Source organism: Gadus macrocephalus, chromosome 2 (assembly GCF_031168955.1).
Source record: "Gadus macrocephalus chromosome 2, ASM3116895v1".
In the NCBI taxonomy this organism is placed as follows: Eukaryota; Metazoa; Chordata; class Actinopteri; order Gadiformes; family Gadidae; genus Gadus; species Gadus macrocephalus.
This window is the reverse complement of record NC_082383.1, coordinates 23,313,849-23,332,562: the sequence shown is the minus strand read 5'-3', so window position 1 is coordinate 23,332,562 and position 18,714 is coordinate 23,313,849. Positions and strand designations below refer to the sequence as shown.

Here is an 18,714-nt window from a genome sequence, read left to right as displayed (position 1 = left end):
AAGGCAATTCAATTAGATAAAAAAATAAATGAAGTCGTATTTTATCCATCCATCTAACTTCAGCCAGTTAGCAAAGCGAAAAAGTCATGCAAACAGTTGCCTTTCCTGAAAGATGTCCAGGCTGTAGTTTGAGACAGTTCAACAAGTGTCTATATGCTAAGACACACTTCCCTTTTTTGGGTGAGTCTGTAGGAAAAACAAACTCACATTTGTCAGTGTGATTAATAAATAAAAAATTAGTCTATGGTCTGATAGTCACACAATTATCAAAAACGAGTCCTTATGTCAGCTTAGATTTGTTGCTGTGGTTCACTGAAGGAATGCAAAATGATCTCTCTCTCTTCACTTTATATTCTGTAATTGCCAGAATAATCCTTATTTTATTGTGAAAGCTTCCAATGGACACTTCCCAAACAATTACAATGACTAAATCTTAAATCAAGAATTCAACTTGTGAAAATGGACACCATAGGATTTACTCAGTGGATGACAAATAGGTATTTCCATTTTACGTTTACATTTAAGTTTAGCAGATGCTATTATCGAAAGCAACTTAGAAGTACATTTGTCAGAAGAAAGAGACAATACATCGACCATTTAATTGTCATACTGGTTTGCTTTATTTCATGTTCTCACTTCAACACTGATGACATGATCAACATGATAAACTAAACGTGAAGGAAAGCAAAGGAAGACAATTAGCCAGGAGATTAAACATTTGGTTCCAACTGCGTACATTGTTATTGATTCAATTCAAAAGGATAAAAAAAAAAAAGAGGAAATAATTTCTTTAGGAATCATTAATTGAGCAGAGAAAGTAAATTGGGAAAAAATGGTATAACTGAGCTCTCAATATGAGAAAGCCGACTCGTGTAGAATAAGACATTTTAGGATTTTCCATTTTGCTTAAAAAACAGGCATTCCTTTCACACCGGAGGTCCTTTCTGTTTGAAACCCCCAAAGCCGATTCCCCCCAGGGCTGGGCTGGCGGGGGGGCGGGGCTGCAGGGAACTGGCAGCTGTTGGGCTGCTAAGAAGCCCAGAGTGACCGCAGGCCGGCCCCCTGCCTGCCACCTCGGGGACCACGCAGTATCCCCCGGCTCTTCAGTCGCACTCGGCCACCAGCTTTAACACCTTACCTATGGCGATGGTTTTACCTGTGGGAACGGAGCCAAGCGTGAGCACCAAACAACGGTATACCAACGGACAGCTGCTGTGTGTCCACCTCAATGGTTTAAAGGCGTCCTCACGTACCATTGTGTTTACATAATGACTGCTTGAGGTGGACTAGAAGCATAAATTAGGCCACAGTTTGTACCTTCTCCCCTTTCCTGTCTTTATTTTGACCCACGTTTCGGTATACATCCTGAAGAAGGATGTACAGCAATTTATAAAGAAAAGGCATATATTTACAGCGTATATTTGCATATATATTTTTCTGAATTTGCAAGTTTTCATATAAAAATAATTGATAATCGAGTTATTACGCAAAAACCTGCAAGGGAATCCTGTGAGAACTGGTTTATGTGGTCCCCAGCAGTGACCATCTGTCTGTACATTGAGCCTGCAGTAAAGCGCTCTGAAGCCAGAAGCAAAGCAGACTTGAGTCCAACGATGGGTTTTTGGAATAACATCAAGACTTTTTGCCCCACTTTAACGCCATTGGTTCGGCTTGTCAGTATTCAGTTAACACGACTAAACCACCAAGGATTATCCCATTAGTTCCCTGCTTAAGTTCTCCTTATTATGAAAATAATATCCAGTACGTTTCCAACTTTAACAAGATCAATAAGCAATGATTGAATTACATCCTTGTCTGGCTAATTGATGCAGGTCAATTAGTCAAAACAAGAATGAGCTAGTTTAAGGTACAGCTCTAACAGTTCTTCTGGTCCAGGTAGCGTTTCCACGTTGCGACTCTTGCCCGTCAAGGTTGTGTTTGATCTGTTGGTCTCTTGTCCGATCCAACCTTCATAATGAGCCAACCCCCCGTGAAGCCGTAGTTCTCCAGCAATCATTCGTTTCTCTTTTCCATGATTATTATGCAATACAATTCCTGTATCTTAATCCTCCAGATCATGCTGTATTCCGTTTGATTTATAATTCTACATTTAGGGCATTTAGCAGACACTTATCCGAAGCGACTTACAAAAAGTACCTTTGTCAGAAGTCGTATAATGCACACAGAGTGCCAGCCCCATCCAGGGGCGTGACCCACTCGTGTTCATGGCCTACCTTCATCTCGCAGGGTGAAGCGTCCAAACTGGGGGAAGTCTTTGAATGTTTCGAGGCATATGGTCCCTGCAGCTCTCAGCCTGGCGATGCACGTCTGGTCCTGTTTGACGAACCGCGGCCGCGCCTTGCTCTTCTCGCCCGTCTTCTTGTCCACTAAACAGATTAAGGCCTTGAAAGGAAATACAACCAGGTCAGCAATACGTAGGCTACATGTTGGTCTGCCAAGCTTAAGTAGAACTATGGCTGACTATAAATGAAATGATACACCAGGGCTGCATCCGAATACTTAGTACCGGTACATACTATTTCTGTCCAGTGTCTACTACTTGACCATACTACACTTGACTGTGTACTACGGTCTACAGCAATGCGTAGAACGCCTCCGAACGCTTCCGAACATCGCCGAAACTCCACCGGATGTTTGGAGATGACGTATCTCCCCTCAGATGCCGGCAAAATTACCTTGATAAGTTACCTGTTTTCCGTCTTGTCATCGTTGCTATTAAATTAAAAATGTCTCTTTTTACTTAATTACTTACTTTACTATTTTACTCTTTTTAATGTCTCTTTTTTTCGCCGCTTTCTACGACGTCTTTCTGGTGGTGACGAGTCAGCCATCTCTTCTTCGTTCGTTACTAGACTCCTGTTGCATTGTGGGATAGCGTAGTGAAGTCCGTGGTTCACTTTGGCGGTAGTACGCATTCGGAAACGTCTTCCGTACTACAGAATGCATATTGAGTATTCGGACGCGCTATATTTTTTGCGTACTACAAAATGCATACTATATAGTATGCAAGTATGAGTATTCGGATGCAGCCCAGGTGTTAATACAGCTGTGGAGTGGGCTAGTATAGCAAACCAATCAAATCAATACAATCAACCCATTCAGTATTCTCCCAGGATACAGCCCCCCCCCCCCCAGGGTGATGTACCCCAGGATACAGCCCCCCCCCCCCAGGGTGATGTACCCCAGGGTACAGCCCCCCCTCCCAGGGTGATGTACCCCAGGATACAGCCCCCCCCCCCAGGGTGATGTACCCCAGGATACAGCCCCCCCCCCCCCCCAGGGTGATGTACCCCAGGGTACAGCCCCCCCTCCCAGGGTGATGTACCCCAGGATACAGCCCCCTCTCAGGGTGATGTACCCCAGGGTACAGCCCCCTCTGCCAGGGTGATGTACCCCAGGATACAGCCCCCCCCAGGGTGATGTACCCCAGGATACAGCCCCCCCCCCCCCCCCCCAGGGTGATGTACCCCAGGATACAGCCCCCCCCCCCCCAGGGTGATGTACCCCAGGATACAGCCCCCCCTCCCAGGGTGATGTACCCCAGGATACAGCCCCCCCTCCCAGGGTGATGTACCCCAGGATACAGCCCCCCCCCCCCAGGGTGATGTACCCCAGGATACAGCCCCCCCTCCCAGGGTGATGTACCCCAGGGTACAGCCCCCTCTCCCAGGGTGATGTACCCCAGGATACAGCCCCCTCTCAGGGTGATGTACCCCAGGATACAGCCCCCCCCCAGGGTGATGTACCCCAGGATACAGCCCCCCCTCAGGGTGATGTACGCCAGGATACAGCCCCCTCTCAGGGTGATGTACCCCAGGATACAGCCACCTCTCAGGGTGATGTACCCCAGGATACAGCCCCCCCCCCCCCCAGGGTGATGTACCCCAGGATACAGCCCCCCCTCAGGGTGATGTACCCCAGGATACAGCCCCCCCCCAGGGTGATGTACCCCAGGATACAGCCCCCCCCCAGGGTGATGTACCCCAGGATACAGCCCCCCCTCAGGGTGATGTACCCCAGGGTACAGCCCCCTCTCAGGGTGATGTACCCCAGGGTACAGCCCCCTCTCAGGGTGATGTACCCCAGGATACAGCCCCCTCTCAGGGTGATGTACCCCAGGGTACAGCCCCCCCTCCCAGGGTGATGTACCCCAGGATACAGCCCCCTCTCAGGGTGATGTACCCCAGGGTGATGTACCCCAGGGTACAGCCCCCTCTCAGGGTGATGTACCCCAGGATACAGCCCCCCCTCAGGGTGATGTACCCCAGGATACAGCCCCCTCTCAGGGTGATGTACCCCAGGATACAGCCCTCTCCCAGGGTGATGTACCCCAGGATACAGCCCCCTCTCAGGGTGATGTACCCCAGGATACAGCCCCCTCTCAGGGTGATGTACCCCAGGATACAGCCCCCTCTCAGGGTGATGTACCCCAGGGTACAGCCCTCTCCCAGGGTGATGTACCCCAGGGTGATGTACCCCAGGGTGATGTACCCCAGGGTACAGCCCCCCCCCCCCCCCCCCTGGGTGATGTACCCCAGGATACAGCCCCCTCTCAGGGTGATGTACCCCAGGATACAGCCCCCTCTGCCAGGGTGATGTACCCCAGGATACAGCCCCCTCTGCCAGGGTGATGTACCCCAGGATACAGCCCCCCCTCCCAGGGTGATGTACCCCAGGATACAGCCCCCCCTCCCAGGGTGATGTACCCCAGGATACAGCCCCCTCTGCCAGGGTGATGTACCCCAGGATACAGCCCCCCCTCCCAGGGTGATGTACCCCAGGATACAGCCCTCTCCCAGGGTGATGTACCCCAGGGTGATGTACCCCAGGGTACAGCCCCCTCTCAGGGTGATGTACCCCAGGGTGATGTACCCCAGGGTACAGCCCCCTCTCCCAGGGTGATGTACCCCAGGGTGATGTACCCCAGGGTACAGCCCCCTCTCCCAGGGTGATGTACCCCAGGGTGATGTACCCCAGGGTACAGCCCCCTCTCCCAGGGTGATGTACCCCAGGGTGATGTACCCCAGGGTACAGCCCCCTCTCCCAGGGTGATGTACCCCAGGGTGATGTACCCCAGGATACAGCCCCCTCCCAGGGTGATGTACCCCAGGGTGATGTACCCCAGGGTACAGCCCCCTCAGCGATATTTCCAAAGCTAGTCAAGCATTTCATATTAACACAGCTTATCAAGAAATGCTCACCGTAATTTGTATTTCTTCAATGCACGTGTGGATGTGTAGCACTGCGTTGTAACCGGGACAGATGATGGACTTGTGCTCAATGATGACGATCTACAAAGGAGAAATGAAGAGAGGAACGTTTAGACTTCTACATTAGTCAAACCAACATTCCCCCTTCCCGCCTGCCGGCTGCCAGATGTTGAGCCTCTGAACCGGAGGCCCCCCAGTGTCACTCGTGAGGGAGACAATAGCAGGTAAGTACCAACCTCGGTTAAATGAATTTCATGTTTGTGTGTTGTGTTGTGTTGTGTGGCTTGGGCTCCGCGCGGTGGGGTTTGCTCGTGCTGGGTTGGTGGCTAACGTTAACGTTGGCTAGCTATTTAGCAGCTGTTTAGCTAACGTTAGTTATCCTCTAATGTTAGCTTGAATGGTAGCTGGCTTACGGCTGCAGAACACAGCTATCTCAGTTATAGTAGCTGACGTGAACTTTAGCTACCAACCTAGCACAAACAAACGGCACAGAGAGCTAAGATGCGTTGGTTAGCCTAGCTGAAAACATGAAACATCTTTTAGGATGGAAAGGCCGCGTCCATTTTTTGTGTCCTATATTTATTAGCTAGGTTATGGTGTCCTTGTTTGGATTGTCTAATAATTAATCTTCTTACATTGTAAGCAACATATGGCTAATAAATAATCGTTTACCCCCAGCCTTACTAAACAGTAAGTTGAACATTCAGTTGTCAACGCAGCGTTTAAAGGTGACCTATTATACCACCAGGTGAGTCGGATTAGCCGTTACAAGACAATTTCCAAAACGTCTTGTAGTGGCTAATCCCCCTCCCACCTGGGGGTCTAACGTGTCCCCTTTAAGGTGAGCGCCCGGGCTCACACCTGGGGGTCTAACGTGTCCCCTTTAAGGTGAGCGCCAGGGCTCACACCTGGGGGTCTAACGTGTCCCCTTTAAGGTGAGCGCCCGGGCTCACACCTGGGGGTCTAACGTGTCCCCTTTAAGGTGAGCGCCAGGGCTCACACCTGGGGGTCTAACGTGTCCCCTTTAAGGTGAGCGCCCGGGCTCACACCTGGGGGTCTAACGTGTCCCCTTTAAGGTGAGCGCCAGGGCTCAGATCTGAACCAAACCCACCTGGGGGTCTAACGTGTCCCCTTTAAGGTGAGCGCCCGGGCTCAGATCTGGGGGTCTAACGTGTCCCCTTTAAGGTGAGCGCCCGGGCTCACACCTGTGGGTCTAACGTGTCCCCTTTAAGGTGAGCGCCAGGGCTCACACCTGGGGGTCTAACGTGTCCCCTTTAAGGTGAGCGCCCGGGCTCACACCTGGGGGTCTATCGTGTCCCCTTTAAGGTGAGCGCCAGGGCTCAGATCTGAACCAAACCCACCTGGGCGTCGAAGGTCTTCCCAGAGTGGCAGAGGTTGTCTGCGTTGCACAGGATGAAGCCGGGCAGGATCTCCTCCTCCTCGATGCCCTTCAGCCGCAGCTTGAGGTTCTCCCCGGGCACGGCCTCGTCCGTCTCCACGTCGTCGGACAGCAGGCTCAGCACCTCCACCGTGTGCTGCGGCGCGGCGCGGGGAACACACACGTTAGGCAATGCAGCTTTATTCACACAGCAGCTTCAGATCATGTATCTCTCTATCAGATCAAGCGTCTCTGGTATCAGATCAACAGTCTCTCTGGTATCAGATCATGTATCTCTGGTATCAGATCATGTATCTCTGGTATCAGATCAACAGTCTCTCTGGTATCAGATCATGTATCTCTGGTATCAGATCATGTATCTCTCTATCAGATCAACAGTCTCTCTGGTATCAGATCATGTATCTCTGGTATCAGATCAACAGTCTCTCTGGTATCAGATCATGTATCTCTGGTATCAGATCATGTATCTCTCTATCAGATCAACAGTCTCTCTGGTATCAGATCATGTATCTCTGGTATCAGATCAACAGTCTCTCTGGTATCAGATCAAGCGTCTCTGGTATCAGATCAACAGTCTCTCTGGTATCAGATCATGTATCTCTCTGGTATCAGATCAACAGTCTCTCTGGTATCAGATCATGTATCTCTGGTATCAGATCAACAGTCTCTCTGGTATCAGATCAAGCGTCTCTGGTATCAGATCATGTATCTCTGGTATCAGATCAACAGTCTCTCTGGTATCAGATCAAGCGTCTCTGGTATCAGATCAACAGTCTCTCTGGTATCAGATCATGTATCTCTCTGGTATCAGATCAACAGTCTCTCTGGTATCAGATCAAGCGTCTCTGGTATCAGATCATGTATCTCTAGATACATTAGAACCCCAGTATGCATGAGTAAAAAACTGCCATTAAATGTGCATTCCTAAAATTGTCAGAAAGAACATTACTTTTCTTGATAAAGCATAAACTGTTTGCCTCTGTGGATTCTTAGCTTTTTCTCACTCAACATCATTTGTGTAGTTAGCATCTGCACAATGAGACAAGTGTCCGCAACTTAATGGAGCGATGCTTCACAGGACAAGTACTGGAGGGTCTACTGTCCGCTCCACGTCTACTGGAGGGTCTACTGTCCGCTCCACGTCTACTGGAGGGTCTACTGTCCGCTCCACGTCTACTGGAGGGTCTACTGTCCGCTCCACGTCTACTGGAGGGTCTACTGTCCGCTCCACGTCTACTGGAGGGTCTACTGTCCGCTCCACGTCTACTGGGGTCAGGGTCTACTAACCCAGACTTACATTATAGAAACCTGCTCTGTGCCATTAGGTCCAACCGTTCCCATTACCTAAGGGTTGATGAACTTGATTGGCACACCAGAAATCATATAATGAATGGCATGTACGGTGAGAGCCTGAGGAGTCACTCCGAATGGCGTGGGAAGCCTCATTACATGAGTCCACGGTGACGTGCCTCAGAACAGCTGGAGAGATGTGGCTGAGGGGGGCGGTGTGTGGCTGTGAATACCTTCATGACTGCAGGTCTTTACACCAATCTATCAAACAGCCTATCTGGACCACAACCCCGCGGTGCGGCGAGGATAACATGAAGCCCTGCGCCAAGCCTTCCTGTTGCCAACTAGCAGGCCCCACTGTGGCTCGCCCACATATCCTCAGCCTCCAGGACACTTTCAACTAGGGCTGGGCGATATGGGTCAAAATGAATATCTCGATTTTTTTTTACTATATCTCGATACACGATATATATCTCGATATATTTTGAATCTCCTCTAGAGCACATCATCAATGCTCGATTCAACCATGTCTGGCATAATGTTACGTCAGTAATAATTCTAGTATTCCTGAAATATAAGTCTGCATGTAGATTACATGAAACAACATATTGTTTAAACTCATCAGTGCTTTGTATTGGAACAATTTAGAACTTGCACATAAGAAAAGGAAAATCACAGCAAGTTAGATTTACCAACACAGCATTTATTCAAACCGTTAATTATTTATGAACTGTTTGCATAATAATTATTCTATATACACTGCCAGACGACGGATCCAATGCTATTCTTTTTCAAAACCAAATCTTCAGTTTCCATCCTTTTTTCTCTCACGCTGTTCTCACTCACCGGTCGGAGGTACACACACCTACAGCAGCGCGCCTTCCAGACTACGTCACACACGCGCGTCCATGAGAATCTCGTGGACTCGCAATGGGCGGGGGGAGTGAGTGTGTTTAGAGAGCCACCGGAAATAGCGAGAGAAGGGAACGCTGTGCGTTAAACAAACCCCGAGAAGCCCAATCCCTATGAGAGCTCCCCACGCTACGGCCATCAGGAGGCACACAGAGCTTTTGGCCGTGATATTATATAAACAATTATATTATATTATTATATATAGAGCTCCGGGAGTCGCAAAAGGCAACAATCACTTTCTCCTCCGTGCTGCAGTTCACCCCGGACTGCACTGCACCGAGTTTGACGGTTGAACGCTGGTTGGCTGTTACGTTACACATGTCACTCAGTGGCCACGCTGTTGAACGCTGATTGGCAGATACGCGTCTCTACGTTCACTTTGTATGAGATCTTGTCGCCCCGTCGCGTGAAAGCACAACGAGTATGCCGGCGGCGGCAAAAAGAAACATTGCGTGCCAATTTATATTCGATGTTCGCGATAGGGGCATTTTATACATCCCCTGGAGAACATCTCGCGATACATCGCATATATTCGATATATCGCCCAGCCCTACTTTCAACCTCAACATGGTCAGGAACAATGCCGGTACGTTACCCTGTTTGGCATCATGACCAGCTGCTGTGCTTTGCAGATGATCCCCGACTCTAGTTTTCCTAGAATCACTGTGCCCATATCCTGTCGGAAACAAAATATGGTATCGAATATCAAAATATGTGCATTATTTTCACTGCAGCGAACCTAAAAAGTGACTACATTAACATAGAAAAGAAGAAAAATGGATTGCCTAACTAATACAAATCTAAAATCTTTAGCAGTTATACTGTCAGAAGAAGAGGGCTCCAACCCACATTGGATTAACAACTGGATCATGATCTGGGGATCTTTACCTTGTATTTGTCTACAATGGCTAATCGGACCGGGCCATCAGTTGATCTCCTTAAAGATGGCAAACTGTCCAGATGTGGAATGAATGGTAACCCTCTGAAATAGAAGCACAACAATACAGACGCTAACCAGGGGTCACCGACCTGTTGAACCTGAGAGCTACTTCAGGGGTACTGAGTCATACGAAGGGCACCCAGTTTGATACACTCTTCTGAAATAACAAATTTGCTCAGTTTGCCTTTAGTTAGGCCTAAAAAAATAAATAAAAATGGTTTTGATGCAAACTATAATTACGTTTGTGTACAGCACCTCTTCATTCTGTACAAGGATGAGCGCATTCTCTTGTTTTTAAATGAAAACAACCTACCCATCATTCGCTGCCGCAGGAAAAAAATAAATAAAATAAATTCCCTACCTACCCATGACCTCAACAGGAAGCAAACCTTATTATTAATGATTGATGATACTCATCTATGTGAAGACACTGATAATGTTAACGATTTCTCACAATAATTATCAACAATGACTTCAAAAAGGTGGGAGAGTGGTTCCAGAATGAGCAGTGCTATGTCTCGCTGCGGGCGCCTCATATGGTCCTCGTGACCCCTGCATTAGACACATCAACCTACCTAACTAAATCAAGCGGCCAATCGGTATGGCCCGAATACTGACCGGTCAGAAGGATTTACTACACTGACACAATTAATTAAATGTTATAGGTAATGTAATATGTTCATAGTTCCTCATAGTTCTAATAACCAATGCTCGAGGGAAAATATTTGCAACACAATCTCCATATATGAGATGTTTTCACAATAGATTCTGGGTCGTAGTACAATAATCCACCACAGAAGAAGAGGGATCACTGTGTTGGGTACGAGGATGAATAGGGGACTCACGTATACCAGGGGCAAGTATCTACAGGCTCTTTCAAGTTGGCTCCCGTCAGGCCTGAGCATGGCATGAAGTAGATGTCCTTCTTCGGGTTGAAGCCCACCTTTTTCAAAAAGGGCACTAGTTTCTCCTTGCATTCTTCATACCTGCGCAAACAAGGAACCCGACCGTTAACAAATAGGGAACCATTTTCAAAAAGCCTGCAATCTTTCCTCAATCATCAACGCACACACAGCATTACACTACAGATCTTACAGTCAATCAGCCCGGCAAGGAGAAATCATTCAGGATAATGTAAATGCTTACAAAACAATGAAATCAGCAACTGAGCAAGGTCACAATGTGGATTCAATGCATCTTTAATAGCAGTACTCTACAGATTCTATAGCCTACAGTCCCCCTTTATAAATTGAGGGCCAGGCCCTCTCCTCGTACCTCTCCAGGCTCCAGTTGACTGTCGGGTCGTCCATCTTGTTGACCAGGACTATGAGGTGCTTCACCCCGGCTGTTTTGGCCAGCATGGCATGCTCCCGTGTCTGACCGCCCTTCTCAAAGCCCGTCTCAAACTCCCCCTTTCTGGCAGAGATCACCTGCCATCAGACACAGAGTTTATAGGATTACGGCCGGCTCATGTAGGAGTTCAAAATAATAATCAATGTCATATGGTGATATAAAACAATATCACATTAAAGGTGGCTTTACATTGTTTACATTAATAACCAACCACATGGCAGTCCTGACTCACCAATACAGCCAGATCAGCTTGCGACGCTCCACCAATCATGTTGGGTACAAAGCTTTTGTGTCCGGGGGCGTCCAGGATGGTAAAGTGCTTCTTCTCCGTCTCAAAGTAGGCCCGACCCACCTCCACCGTCTTGCCCTTGTCCCTCTCCTCTTGGTTTGTGTCCAGAGCCCAAGACAGATACCTTAAAGAGAACAGAAGTACAAGCCCAGTCTGTATCAGCGCTGAAAAGCCCATATTCACCCCCCGATGGAACCTGGGAATAAGCACTTGGAGATAACTTGCACGGATGAACTCACACATTTTCTGTTTTTGACATGGCCTTGCGGGGAATGTTCTTACCAGGTTTCCCGATTCTTTTCCTTGGCTTCCCTCTCATATTTCTCCAGAGTTCTCTTTTCCACCATCCCTGTCAGATACCTTCAGGTAGACAAAAATGAAATACCCAAGTCAGTTCACGGTCTACCGGGTTAGGAAGCAACACACTTGTACGTTGTTATTTGCTAGACACACACAACCCGTTTATTGGGTAGATATTTATCTATTGTAGTGAAATAAAGTCCAGTTCAAACACAGTGTTTCCCCTGGTGGTATTTCAGGCCTGGTGGAACGCACAGAAAGCCCCCAAAGAGACGAGGCGCGGGAAGAACCTGCCTGGGTCAGATGGCTGAGCCGGCCGTCTGCAATTTATATTTGCGTTCAAATATTGGTTCACTCGGTATATCACAACTTAAATCAAAGTGATCACTAGGAGAATGACTTGGATACAGTGCCATTATTGCATACATCTAAAAATGAACAATGGAAACAAAGCTCATCATGAACACATTAGCCCTTTATTAATACTTACTATGGACCCATACATTCTATACACAGACTCATACCACGGTCTGGGGGAATACTCGATTCTGATTGGCTGCAGGGTGTGCATTAACCCCTGATATGCAGACACCTGCTAAGTAGTTCCATTCAGATTGTCAGTCCAGCCTTCAAAACGAGGGCTGGTCAATTGAGTATCATATCACAGACCCTAGAGTATCCGTGGTATAAAGGCTGGGACGAAATTCGAATTATAAATATGGTCAATCCATAACGTTAGCTCTCTGGCTCATAGCTGAGCGGGCTAGAATACCTCCCGTTGCCAAGTCGTAGCTAAGGTCCGTCCTATTTACTGGAGGAGTGAACAACGTTTCCGTTGCATTCAGGTATTAGTCAAACCCTCAAGCGTTACCAGGGAAACAAAGTCCCTTACTTATGCATTGCCATCGCCACTCTTAAACGTTCAGGCCAGTAGAGGGCATTGTACCTAGTTAACAGGCTACAAATACATAATAAGACGATAATGAAATAACAAAATCACTTGAGTTGACTGGGACTGTACACATACAACATGGTTTCCACTTTGCCCAAAGGCGACATTCATTTTAATAACGCCACGATCGATTTTCTACAGGCTGTTGAGGATTGTTTCAGTTGCCAGGCAGAAATATGTTCCACCGTCATCCTGTTCTCACCCTCTTACCTGTCAGTTCGAGGACACCTTTTCCCTGCCCTCACGCCCCCCCGGGCAGAGTTCAGCCCTCATCCTGAGATCAACCCCCTCCCTGCCGTACACCACTCTGCCCTCCACTACTCTCGAGGAGTTGATCCAATAATTGACGTGTATGTGCTCTCACACCACAGTAATGGAAGGGACTGTTGGCATTGGCACTCGCATCAGGATAACACAGCGATTTTATAATTATTATTATTTATTGCATTTAAATCTTATATTTGTTGTGATTGTTTGGCCTGGCGGGCCCACCAGGCCAAACACTGCTCATGTATCTTTGGTGGTGGAAGTGAGGTCAATCAAAGGTAAATTGAAGTTAAAAAGACTCTTGACATCAACACATGAACTTTGAAAACCTTTTGTAGGAACGAGGAACATGCTACTCACATGATTTGGCCCCCGATGGTAGATTTACCAGCATCTGGAAGAACAAAATGTATATACACACATTATAATATAGAAATATTATTGTGACAAATCACGTTGAGAGCAAGGTCTGTAGATTAAGGTATGATGTTAATCCTCAACATTATCCCGAAAATAATTGTTATGGCCATTTTACAGCGATCATATATCCGGAGATCCGCGTTCTAGTTAGGCCAGCTTTGGTCTTATCGTTGCTTTAAGGACCAGAGGATGAGCGTGTGACCACTGACCTACATGGCCGATGAACACTACGTTGACGTGCTCCTTTTTGGGAGCGTCAGGCTGGCAAGGTGCAACCTTCGGCTTTGGCACTTCCTCCTCTTCCTCGACCATCTCTGGGGTCACCGCGGTGACTTCGACCTCCTCCGGCCCCCCGTCCGGCTCGGGCCCGCCCCCTGGTTCCGCTTCGTTTGGCTCTGCCAGCTTTTGGTCCCAGGCCTCCTCTGTGGTAGTCTCCGACACCCCATTCTCCACCGTAGCTGTACACACAAAAACACCTTCCAATAAAGCCAACTCTGCTGAGGACGACCAATAAGGTACAGGTCTACCTTCAGCAGCGCGGCCTAGGGTTAGGGCTGGGGCAGGGTGCTGGACGGGGGCTGGTTAGGGCTCACCTGGCCCAGTCTGGGGCACGTTGAGCACTCAGTGTGCACAGCTTAGACCAGCCATCTCTATACACACACTCGGATGGAGCACTAGGCCACGCATCATTACAACCCAGATCTGACAATAGACCTGCTACAACATCACCACCCAGAGTCCTCTGCCTGGAGGCTCCAGATAAACGTCCCCCAGAGGGAACGTGTCAGCCTCTTGGTGGCGCGAGGCATGGGCCTCGCTACAAGGGTTATCCGGGCTTATTATTGACGCAATATCTATAACTGCCGTTTTGTTGCCTCTAGAAAAAAAAGTTTGCATTGGAAATGATCAGCTTCTGATCGTCTTAATCAATCACACAAAAAACATGTTAGACATACCTTCAGTTTCTGACTCTTCCATCTTGGCAATCGTTTCAATCTCTCCTAAATGGAAAAAGATTTGTTAACTAAAATGCTGAATAATTACACCTCAAGGACTAAATGGATATTTTTTTCTAGATTAAGTCGTACTTAGACCACATAGAAGGGTTCTGTAGAAGTCAATGTTTGAAAAGCTGCATTTCTATTAGGGATGGGCATAATTAATCGATGCTCGATAATTGATCGTTAAGAAATGCGTCGATCAATTTATATTGTTATCGATTAAAAGGACGTTGTGTTGCATACTGTGAGTCTTGAAGCATTTAATTTAATATAACCCTGCCGACTGGTGGAAAGTGAATGGAAGAAGGTTCCCCAGGCTGTCAAAGTTAGCGCGACAATACCTCTGCAACTTCGGTCCCGTCAGAGCGGGTGTTTTCTGCTGCTGGACTGACAGTTACAAGGCTGCGTTCGCGTCTGACCCCCGAGCATGTTAACATGCTTATATTCCTAAACAAAAATATGTAGGCTGGAGTTACTGTATGCTATGGACGACAGTCACCACCGTATGTGAGTCGCTCTTTTCTTTCTTAATGTGTTGACTCTCGCTCCGCTTGGTGCCTCTTCGAGTCGTTACATTTTGCCAAAACTGTGATATTTTAGCAACAAGTCCAGCCTTATATATGTTCAATAAGGTATTGCTTTTAGATAGACTAGTTCATGCAATTGTTTGTAAATGGGTGGCTCATCTTTTTGTTGCGAGCCTTTTCCGCGCGCCGGCTGCAGGCATTATATGTCGGCCTTCCCCCCCCCTTTTTTTTCATAACAGTTATACAGTTTAATGCCCACTTTTAGCCTACTGCCTTTGTTTGATTATTGTTGTCCGATAAATTCGCTACTTATTGTAATTGGAATAGGCTACAGATTTAGTCTTGTTGAATCGTTTCCAAACCTTTAAGAGCGCCTGTAGGCGCATTGTTCGGACTTTACGAGCGCCGCATAGGCCTATAACCTATAATGCCTGTATTTATTATTTTAAAACTGTTAAACAGTTGTAGGTCTTCAAGTTAACTGTATTGTATTAATTTTGGCCCATACATTATTGTTGGAATAAAGATTTCATTGATAAAAACATTAGAAAAAAAACATAGAAAAAAGTTAATGATTAATCGATAATTGATCGATAACTCTAGCGATGCTCGATCAAGAAAATTTCTTCAAATGCCCATCCCTAATTTCTATACATCAAGAAAACCAAGAAAATATATATAATAACGAATAATTTGTAATTGATCCCTTGAGTCAACAGCAATCAAGATGCATATAAGCGATGCACCTTAACTTCATTCCTTTTCCACAGACAATGTGTTTCAGTGGTTTGGATGGGCAGTATCTTCTTTATCAAACCTTTCTGACATAACTGGGGAGTACGGTATACGCAGGTTGCAAGGTTTTTTAAATAAACATAAAAGCTGAGCTGCTGGTAAATGACTATGGATGAAATTGTCTAGCCTACAACGCTGTGTGTCTATTGTGCAAGTCTTGCTCGGCTACATACGTTGGGCCCATAGAATAATGAATAATAGGACACAGGCGCCCCTCTTCCATAGAGTCGTTACGAATCTCAGTGAGTACGTGTGCCCTTGTAGAAGTAATGACCAACCAGACATGCGGCTGGCCAGATAAACATCGCTCACACACGGGACTCCTACCGTCAATCTCGTCTTTAGTTCCCCGCATCAGATCGCTGTCGTTCAGAGCTTGAATATCTGTTGAATATGGAAAATATAAAATTAAAAAATGCTTTGACCAAATAGCTTTATTTCAACAGTTATTCTCAAAGAGGACAAGCATATCTGGCTCCCTTTCATCCAGAATGTTGTATGTACAATTACCCCAATTAATTAATTGCTTAGCATTTACTTTGTCCATTTCAAACTGCCATTATTTGCCGTGGCTTGGACCTCATGGCTGAAGACGGCGAGCTAGGACCTATCTGGTATGGATTGAATCACACATGCTCTTTCCTTCCTTCCCTAAAGGACTCCATGCTTTTAGAGAATTGCATTTCTGCTTTTTCAAGACTTTGGTCTACATGGACAAACAATTGGTTGATGGCAAGCTGAATTACTTCTTTTTCCCATGGTATTAGTGATATTAGTTTATTCAATGCTTTATTTAGACACCTGATATTCAAGCTAACACCAGTACCTCATCAGAACACATAATGGTAGAGCCAACAGTCCGCTCCTCTTCTACTCCAACACGTTTTACAGATTTGAGATAAGTCGGACCCTGCAAGCGTGGCCTCTTTGCCATCCCGCCCAGAACGAAGGTTTACCTGCGTCAATTAGAACCTGTAGAGTGGTTTAATTACCGGCATTTGAGGGATGCTTCATGAACTACCTCCAGAGTGCAAGCTTGTTTACCTTGCATCTCTGAATAAACCAAGGGTTGAACAGCCATCATAACAACGATACCACAGAAGATTAAAATGATCACATGCCATTTGCTTTCATGTGCTCAAAAGTAGCATTTCTACTTTTTTACAACAGGCTGTATTTTATGTCTGTGAAAGGCCTTTAAGGGAAATGTTGGCATTATTTCTATCAAACAGCTAAGTCTATAAACCAATTACACCTAGACTGGCAAGCTTTTGGGGTAATCTGTAATTTTCACACCCATTGTCACCCTAGTTTAAGTTAAAATGCTACCTCTTATGTCCACAATAGTTTGCAACCTATGATATGAATTGTGCTTTTTTGTTTCTTTATTCAACATCAAGTAATTAGGGCGGATTAATGCTCAACTGGAATAACCTGCATGAAAAGTACATCGAATTACTTTTAAAGGACCTTTGAAAGGAAAACGTATTCAAGTCAAACTAAGTCTTACGTGTGCATCTCTATTAACACATCAAATGAAATATACATATAGCTATATTGATTCATGGATAAATACAAACGTGTCAAATTATGAAGCACACGTTGTGACTTCCTTACCCTACATTTACCCCTTCAAAGTTTGCCTGAAGGAGTCACCACCTACGTCATAGCACCCTCCGAGGACAGCTCACCTTTATCGGTCATATGAAGTGGAACGACAGCCTAAACTTTGTCCTGCTGCGGTTTCAGTAGGGTTTGCCTTTTCGTAATTAGGGACACTAGTATTTAAAAAAATCTGCCAATCGATGTTGATCAGCACCTCGACCTGCCTTATTTATCATTACACATAACGGTAAAGTAATTATAAAGACAAACGTCAGCAGGCTCAGTAGGAGCCGGTTGACGTTGCCACCCCATAACGACTTCATATATAACAATTCTGGCAAATTGTTAATCTTCAACGAATAAGCCGGGTTGCTCGACAACCCTGTAGATATGAGCAAAATTAAACTTTGTAACGTTGTGGTGGGGGAAACTCATTTTGATTAAGCAGTTGGAGTGTTCCGGGGACGTGTGTCTCTCCGAGTAGCTAGTCGGCTTACATGCTATTCAAACAGCGCTAGCTAACGTAGCTCCTCAACGTGACTGCAAACATACCGTCGTGGTCGTGGTTCTCCGTGGGCTTCTTAACAGCGAAGGTCGGGACAAACTCAGCAGCGTTTATATTTGGGACAAAGTCTCTGGCGTTCACGTTTAAATCTGAGAGTGCCGATTCGAGAGGACCCACGACCGTGGCCTCCACGTCGTCCTCCTGCTCCCAGCAGTCGGGGGCAGCTTCTCTCGGGTCCATCATAGGGTCTTCGGTTGAAACTAATGTGAGACTTCAGATACGCAGTTCCTAGTCTACGCTTTAGTCTTTCCGAATAGCGCTCTTGATCTCGACTGTCGAAGCGAAACAATTCCTCGTCAGTCGAGCGCTTATTCTGATGTTGACCGTTCCGTGGAGATAAAACCGACCGATTCTCTCGGTAAACGAGCGTGCGGGACGGACGACTCAATAGTTCCAGAGAAAGTCCGCGTGAGCGGCTGACTCCCGTCAATCGATCGAGCAGACCGGTGTTAGCCCTGGGAAATGGAGTTCGGGGTGCAAGTTCACACAATGCACTGTAGATGTCGTTGAAGGCTGGAAAACTACATATCCCGAAGAAAAACTACATTTCCGTTAAAAGAAAAAAACGACAATTTACGTCAGGGGTTGCCAGCGGTCCCTAAATTGAAGGGACCCATTTTTTTAGTGGGCCGAGCAGAAGCCTAGTACATTTTTGTCATACTTGTCATTCTAGTTGTCATATTTTTGAATAAGTAATGTTCAAAATGTAAACTGTAAACATCCAATTACCAACATCAAACATATTTAAGAAATTTGCTTATGTAGGTTTATTTAGGGTTTTCCATTTATTTGAGGTCCCACCCACCACCTCCATCACATATCCATCCATCCATCCATCCATCCATCCATCCATCCATCCATCCATCCA

General features: G+C 46.6%; 1 protein-coding gene across 1 annotated transcript; it reads right to left on the bottom strand.

Annotated features, from left to right (window-relative positions):
- Positions 1-596: 596 nt before the first annotated feature.
- gspt1l (G1 to S phase transition 1, like) lies at positions 597-18,337 on the bottom strand. Its single transcript, XM_060046020.1, has 15 exons — positions 17,834-18,337; positions 16,004-16,060; positions 14,310-14,354; positions 13,563-13,811; positions 13,294-13,327; positions 11,697-11,774; positions 11,358-11,538; positions 11,048-11,202; positions 10,618-10,758; positions 9,721-9,814; positions 9,428-9,508; positions 6,593-6,766; positions 5,223-5,312; positions 2,235-2,403; positions 597-1,156 (listed from the first exon to the last, which is right to left on the bottom strand). Exons 1-15 carry the CDS (start codon positions 18,027-18,029, stop codon positions 1,104-1,106), a joined length of 1,797 nt encoding a protein of 598 aa, XP_059902003.1. The 5' UTR covers positions 18,030-18,337; the 3' UTR covers positions 597-1,103.
- Positions 18,338-18,714: the final 377 nt, after the last annotated feature.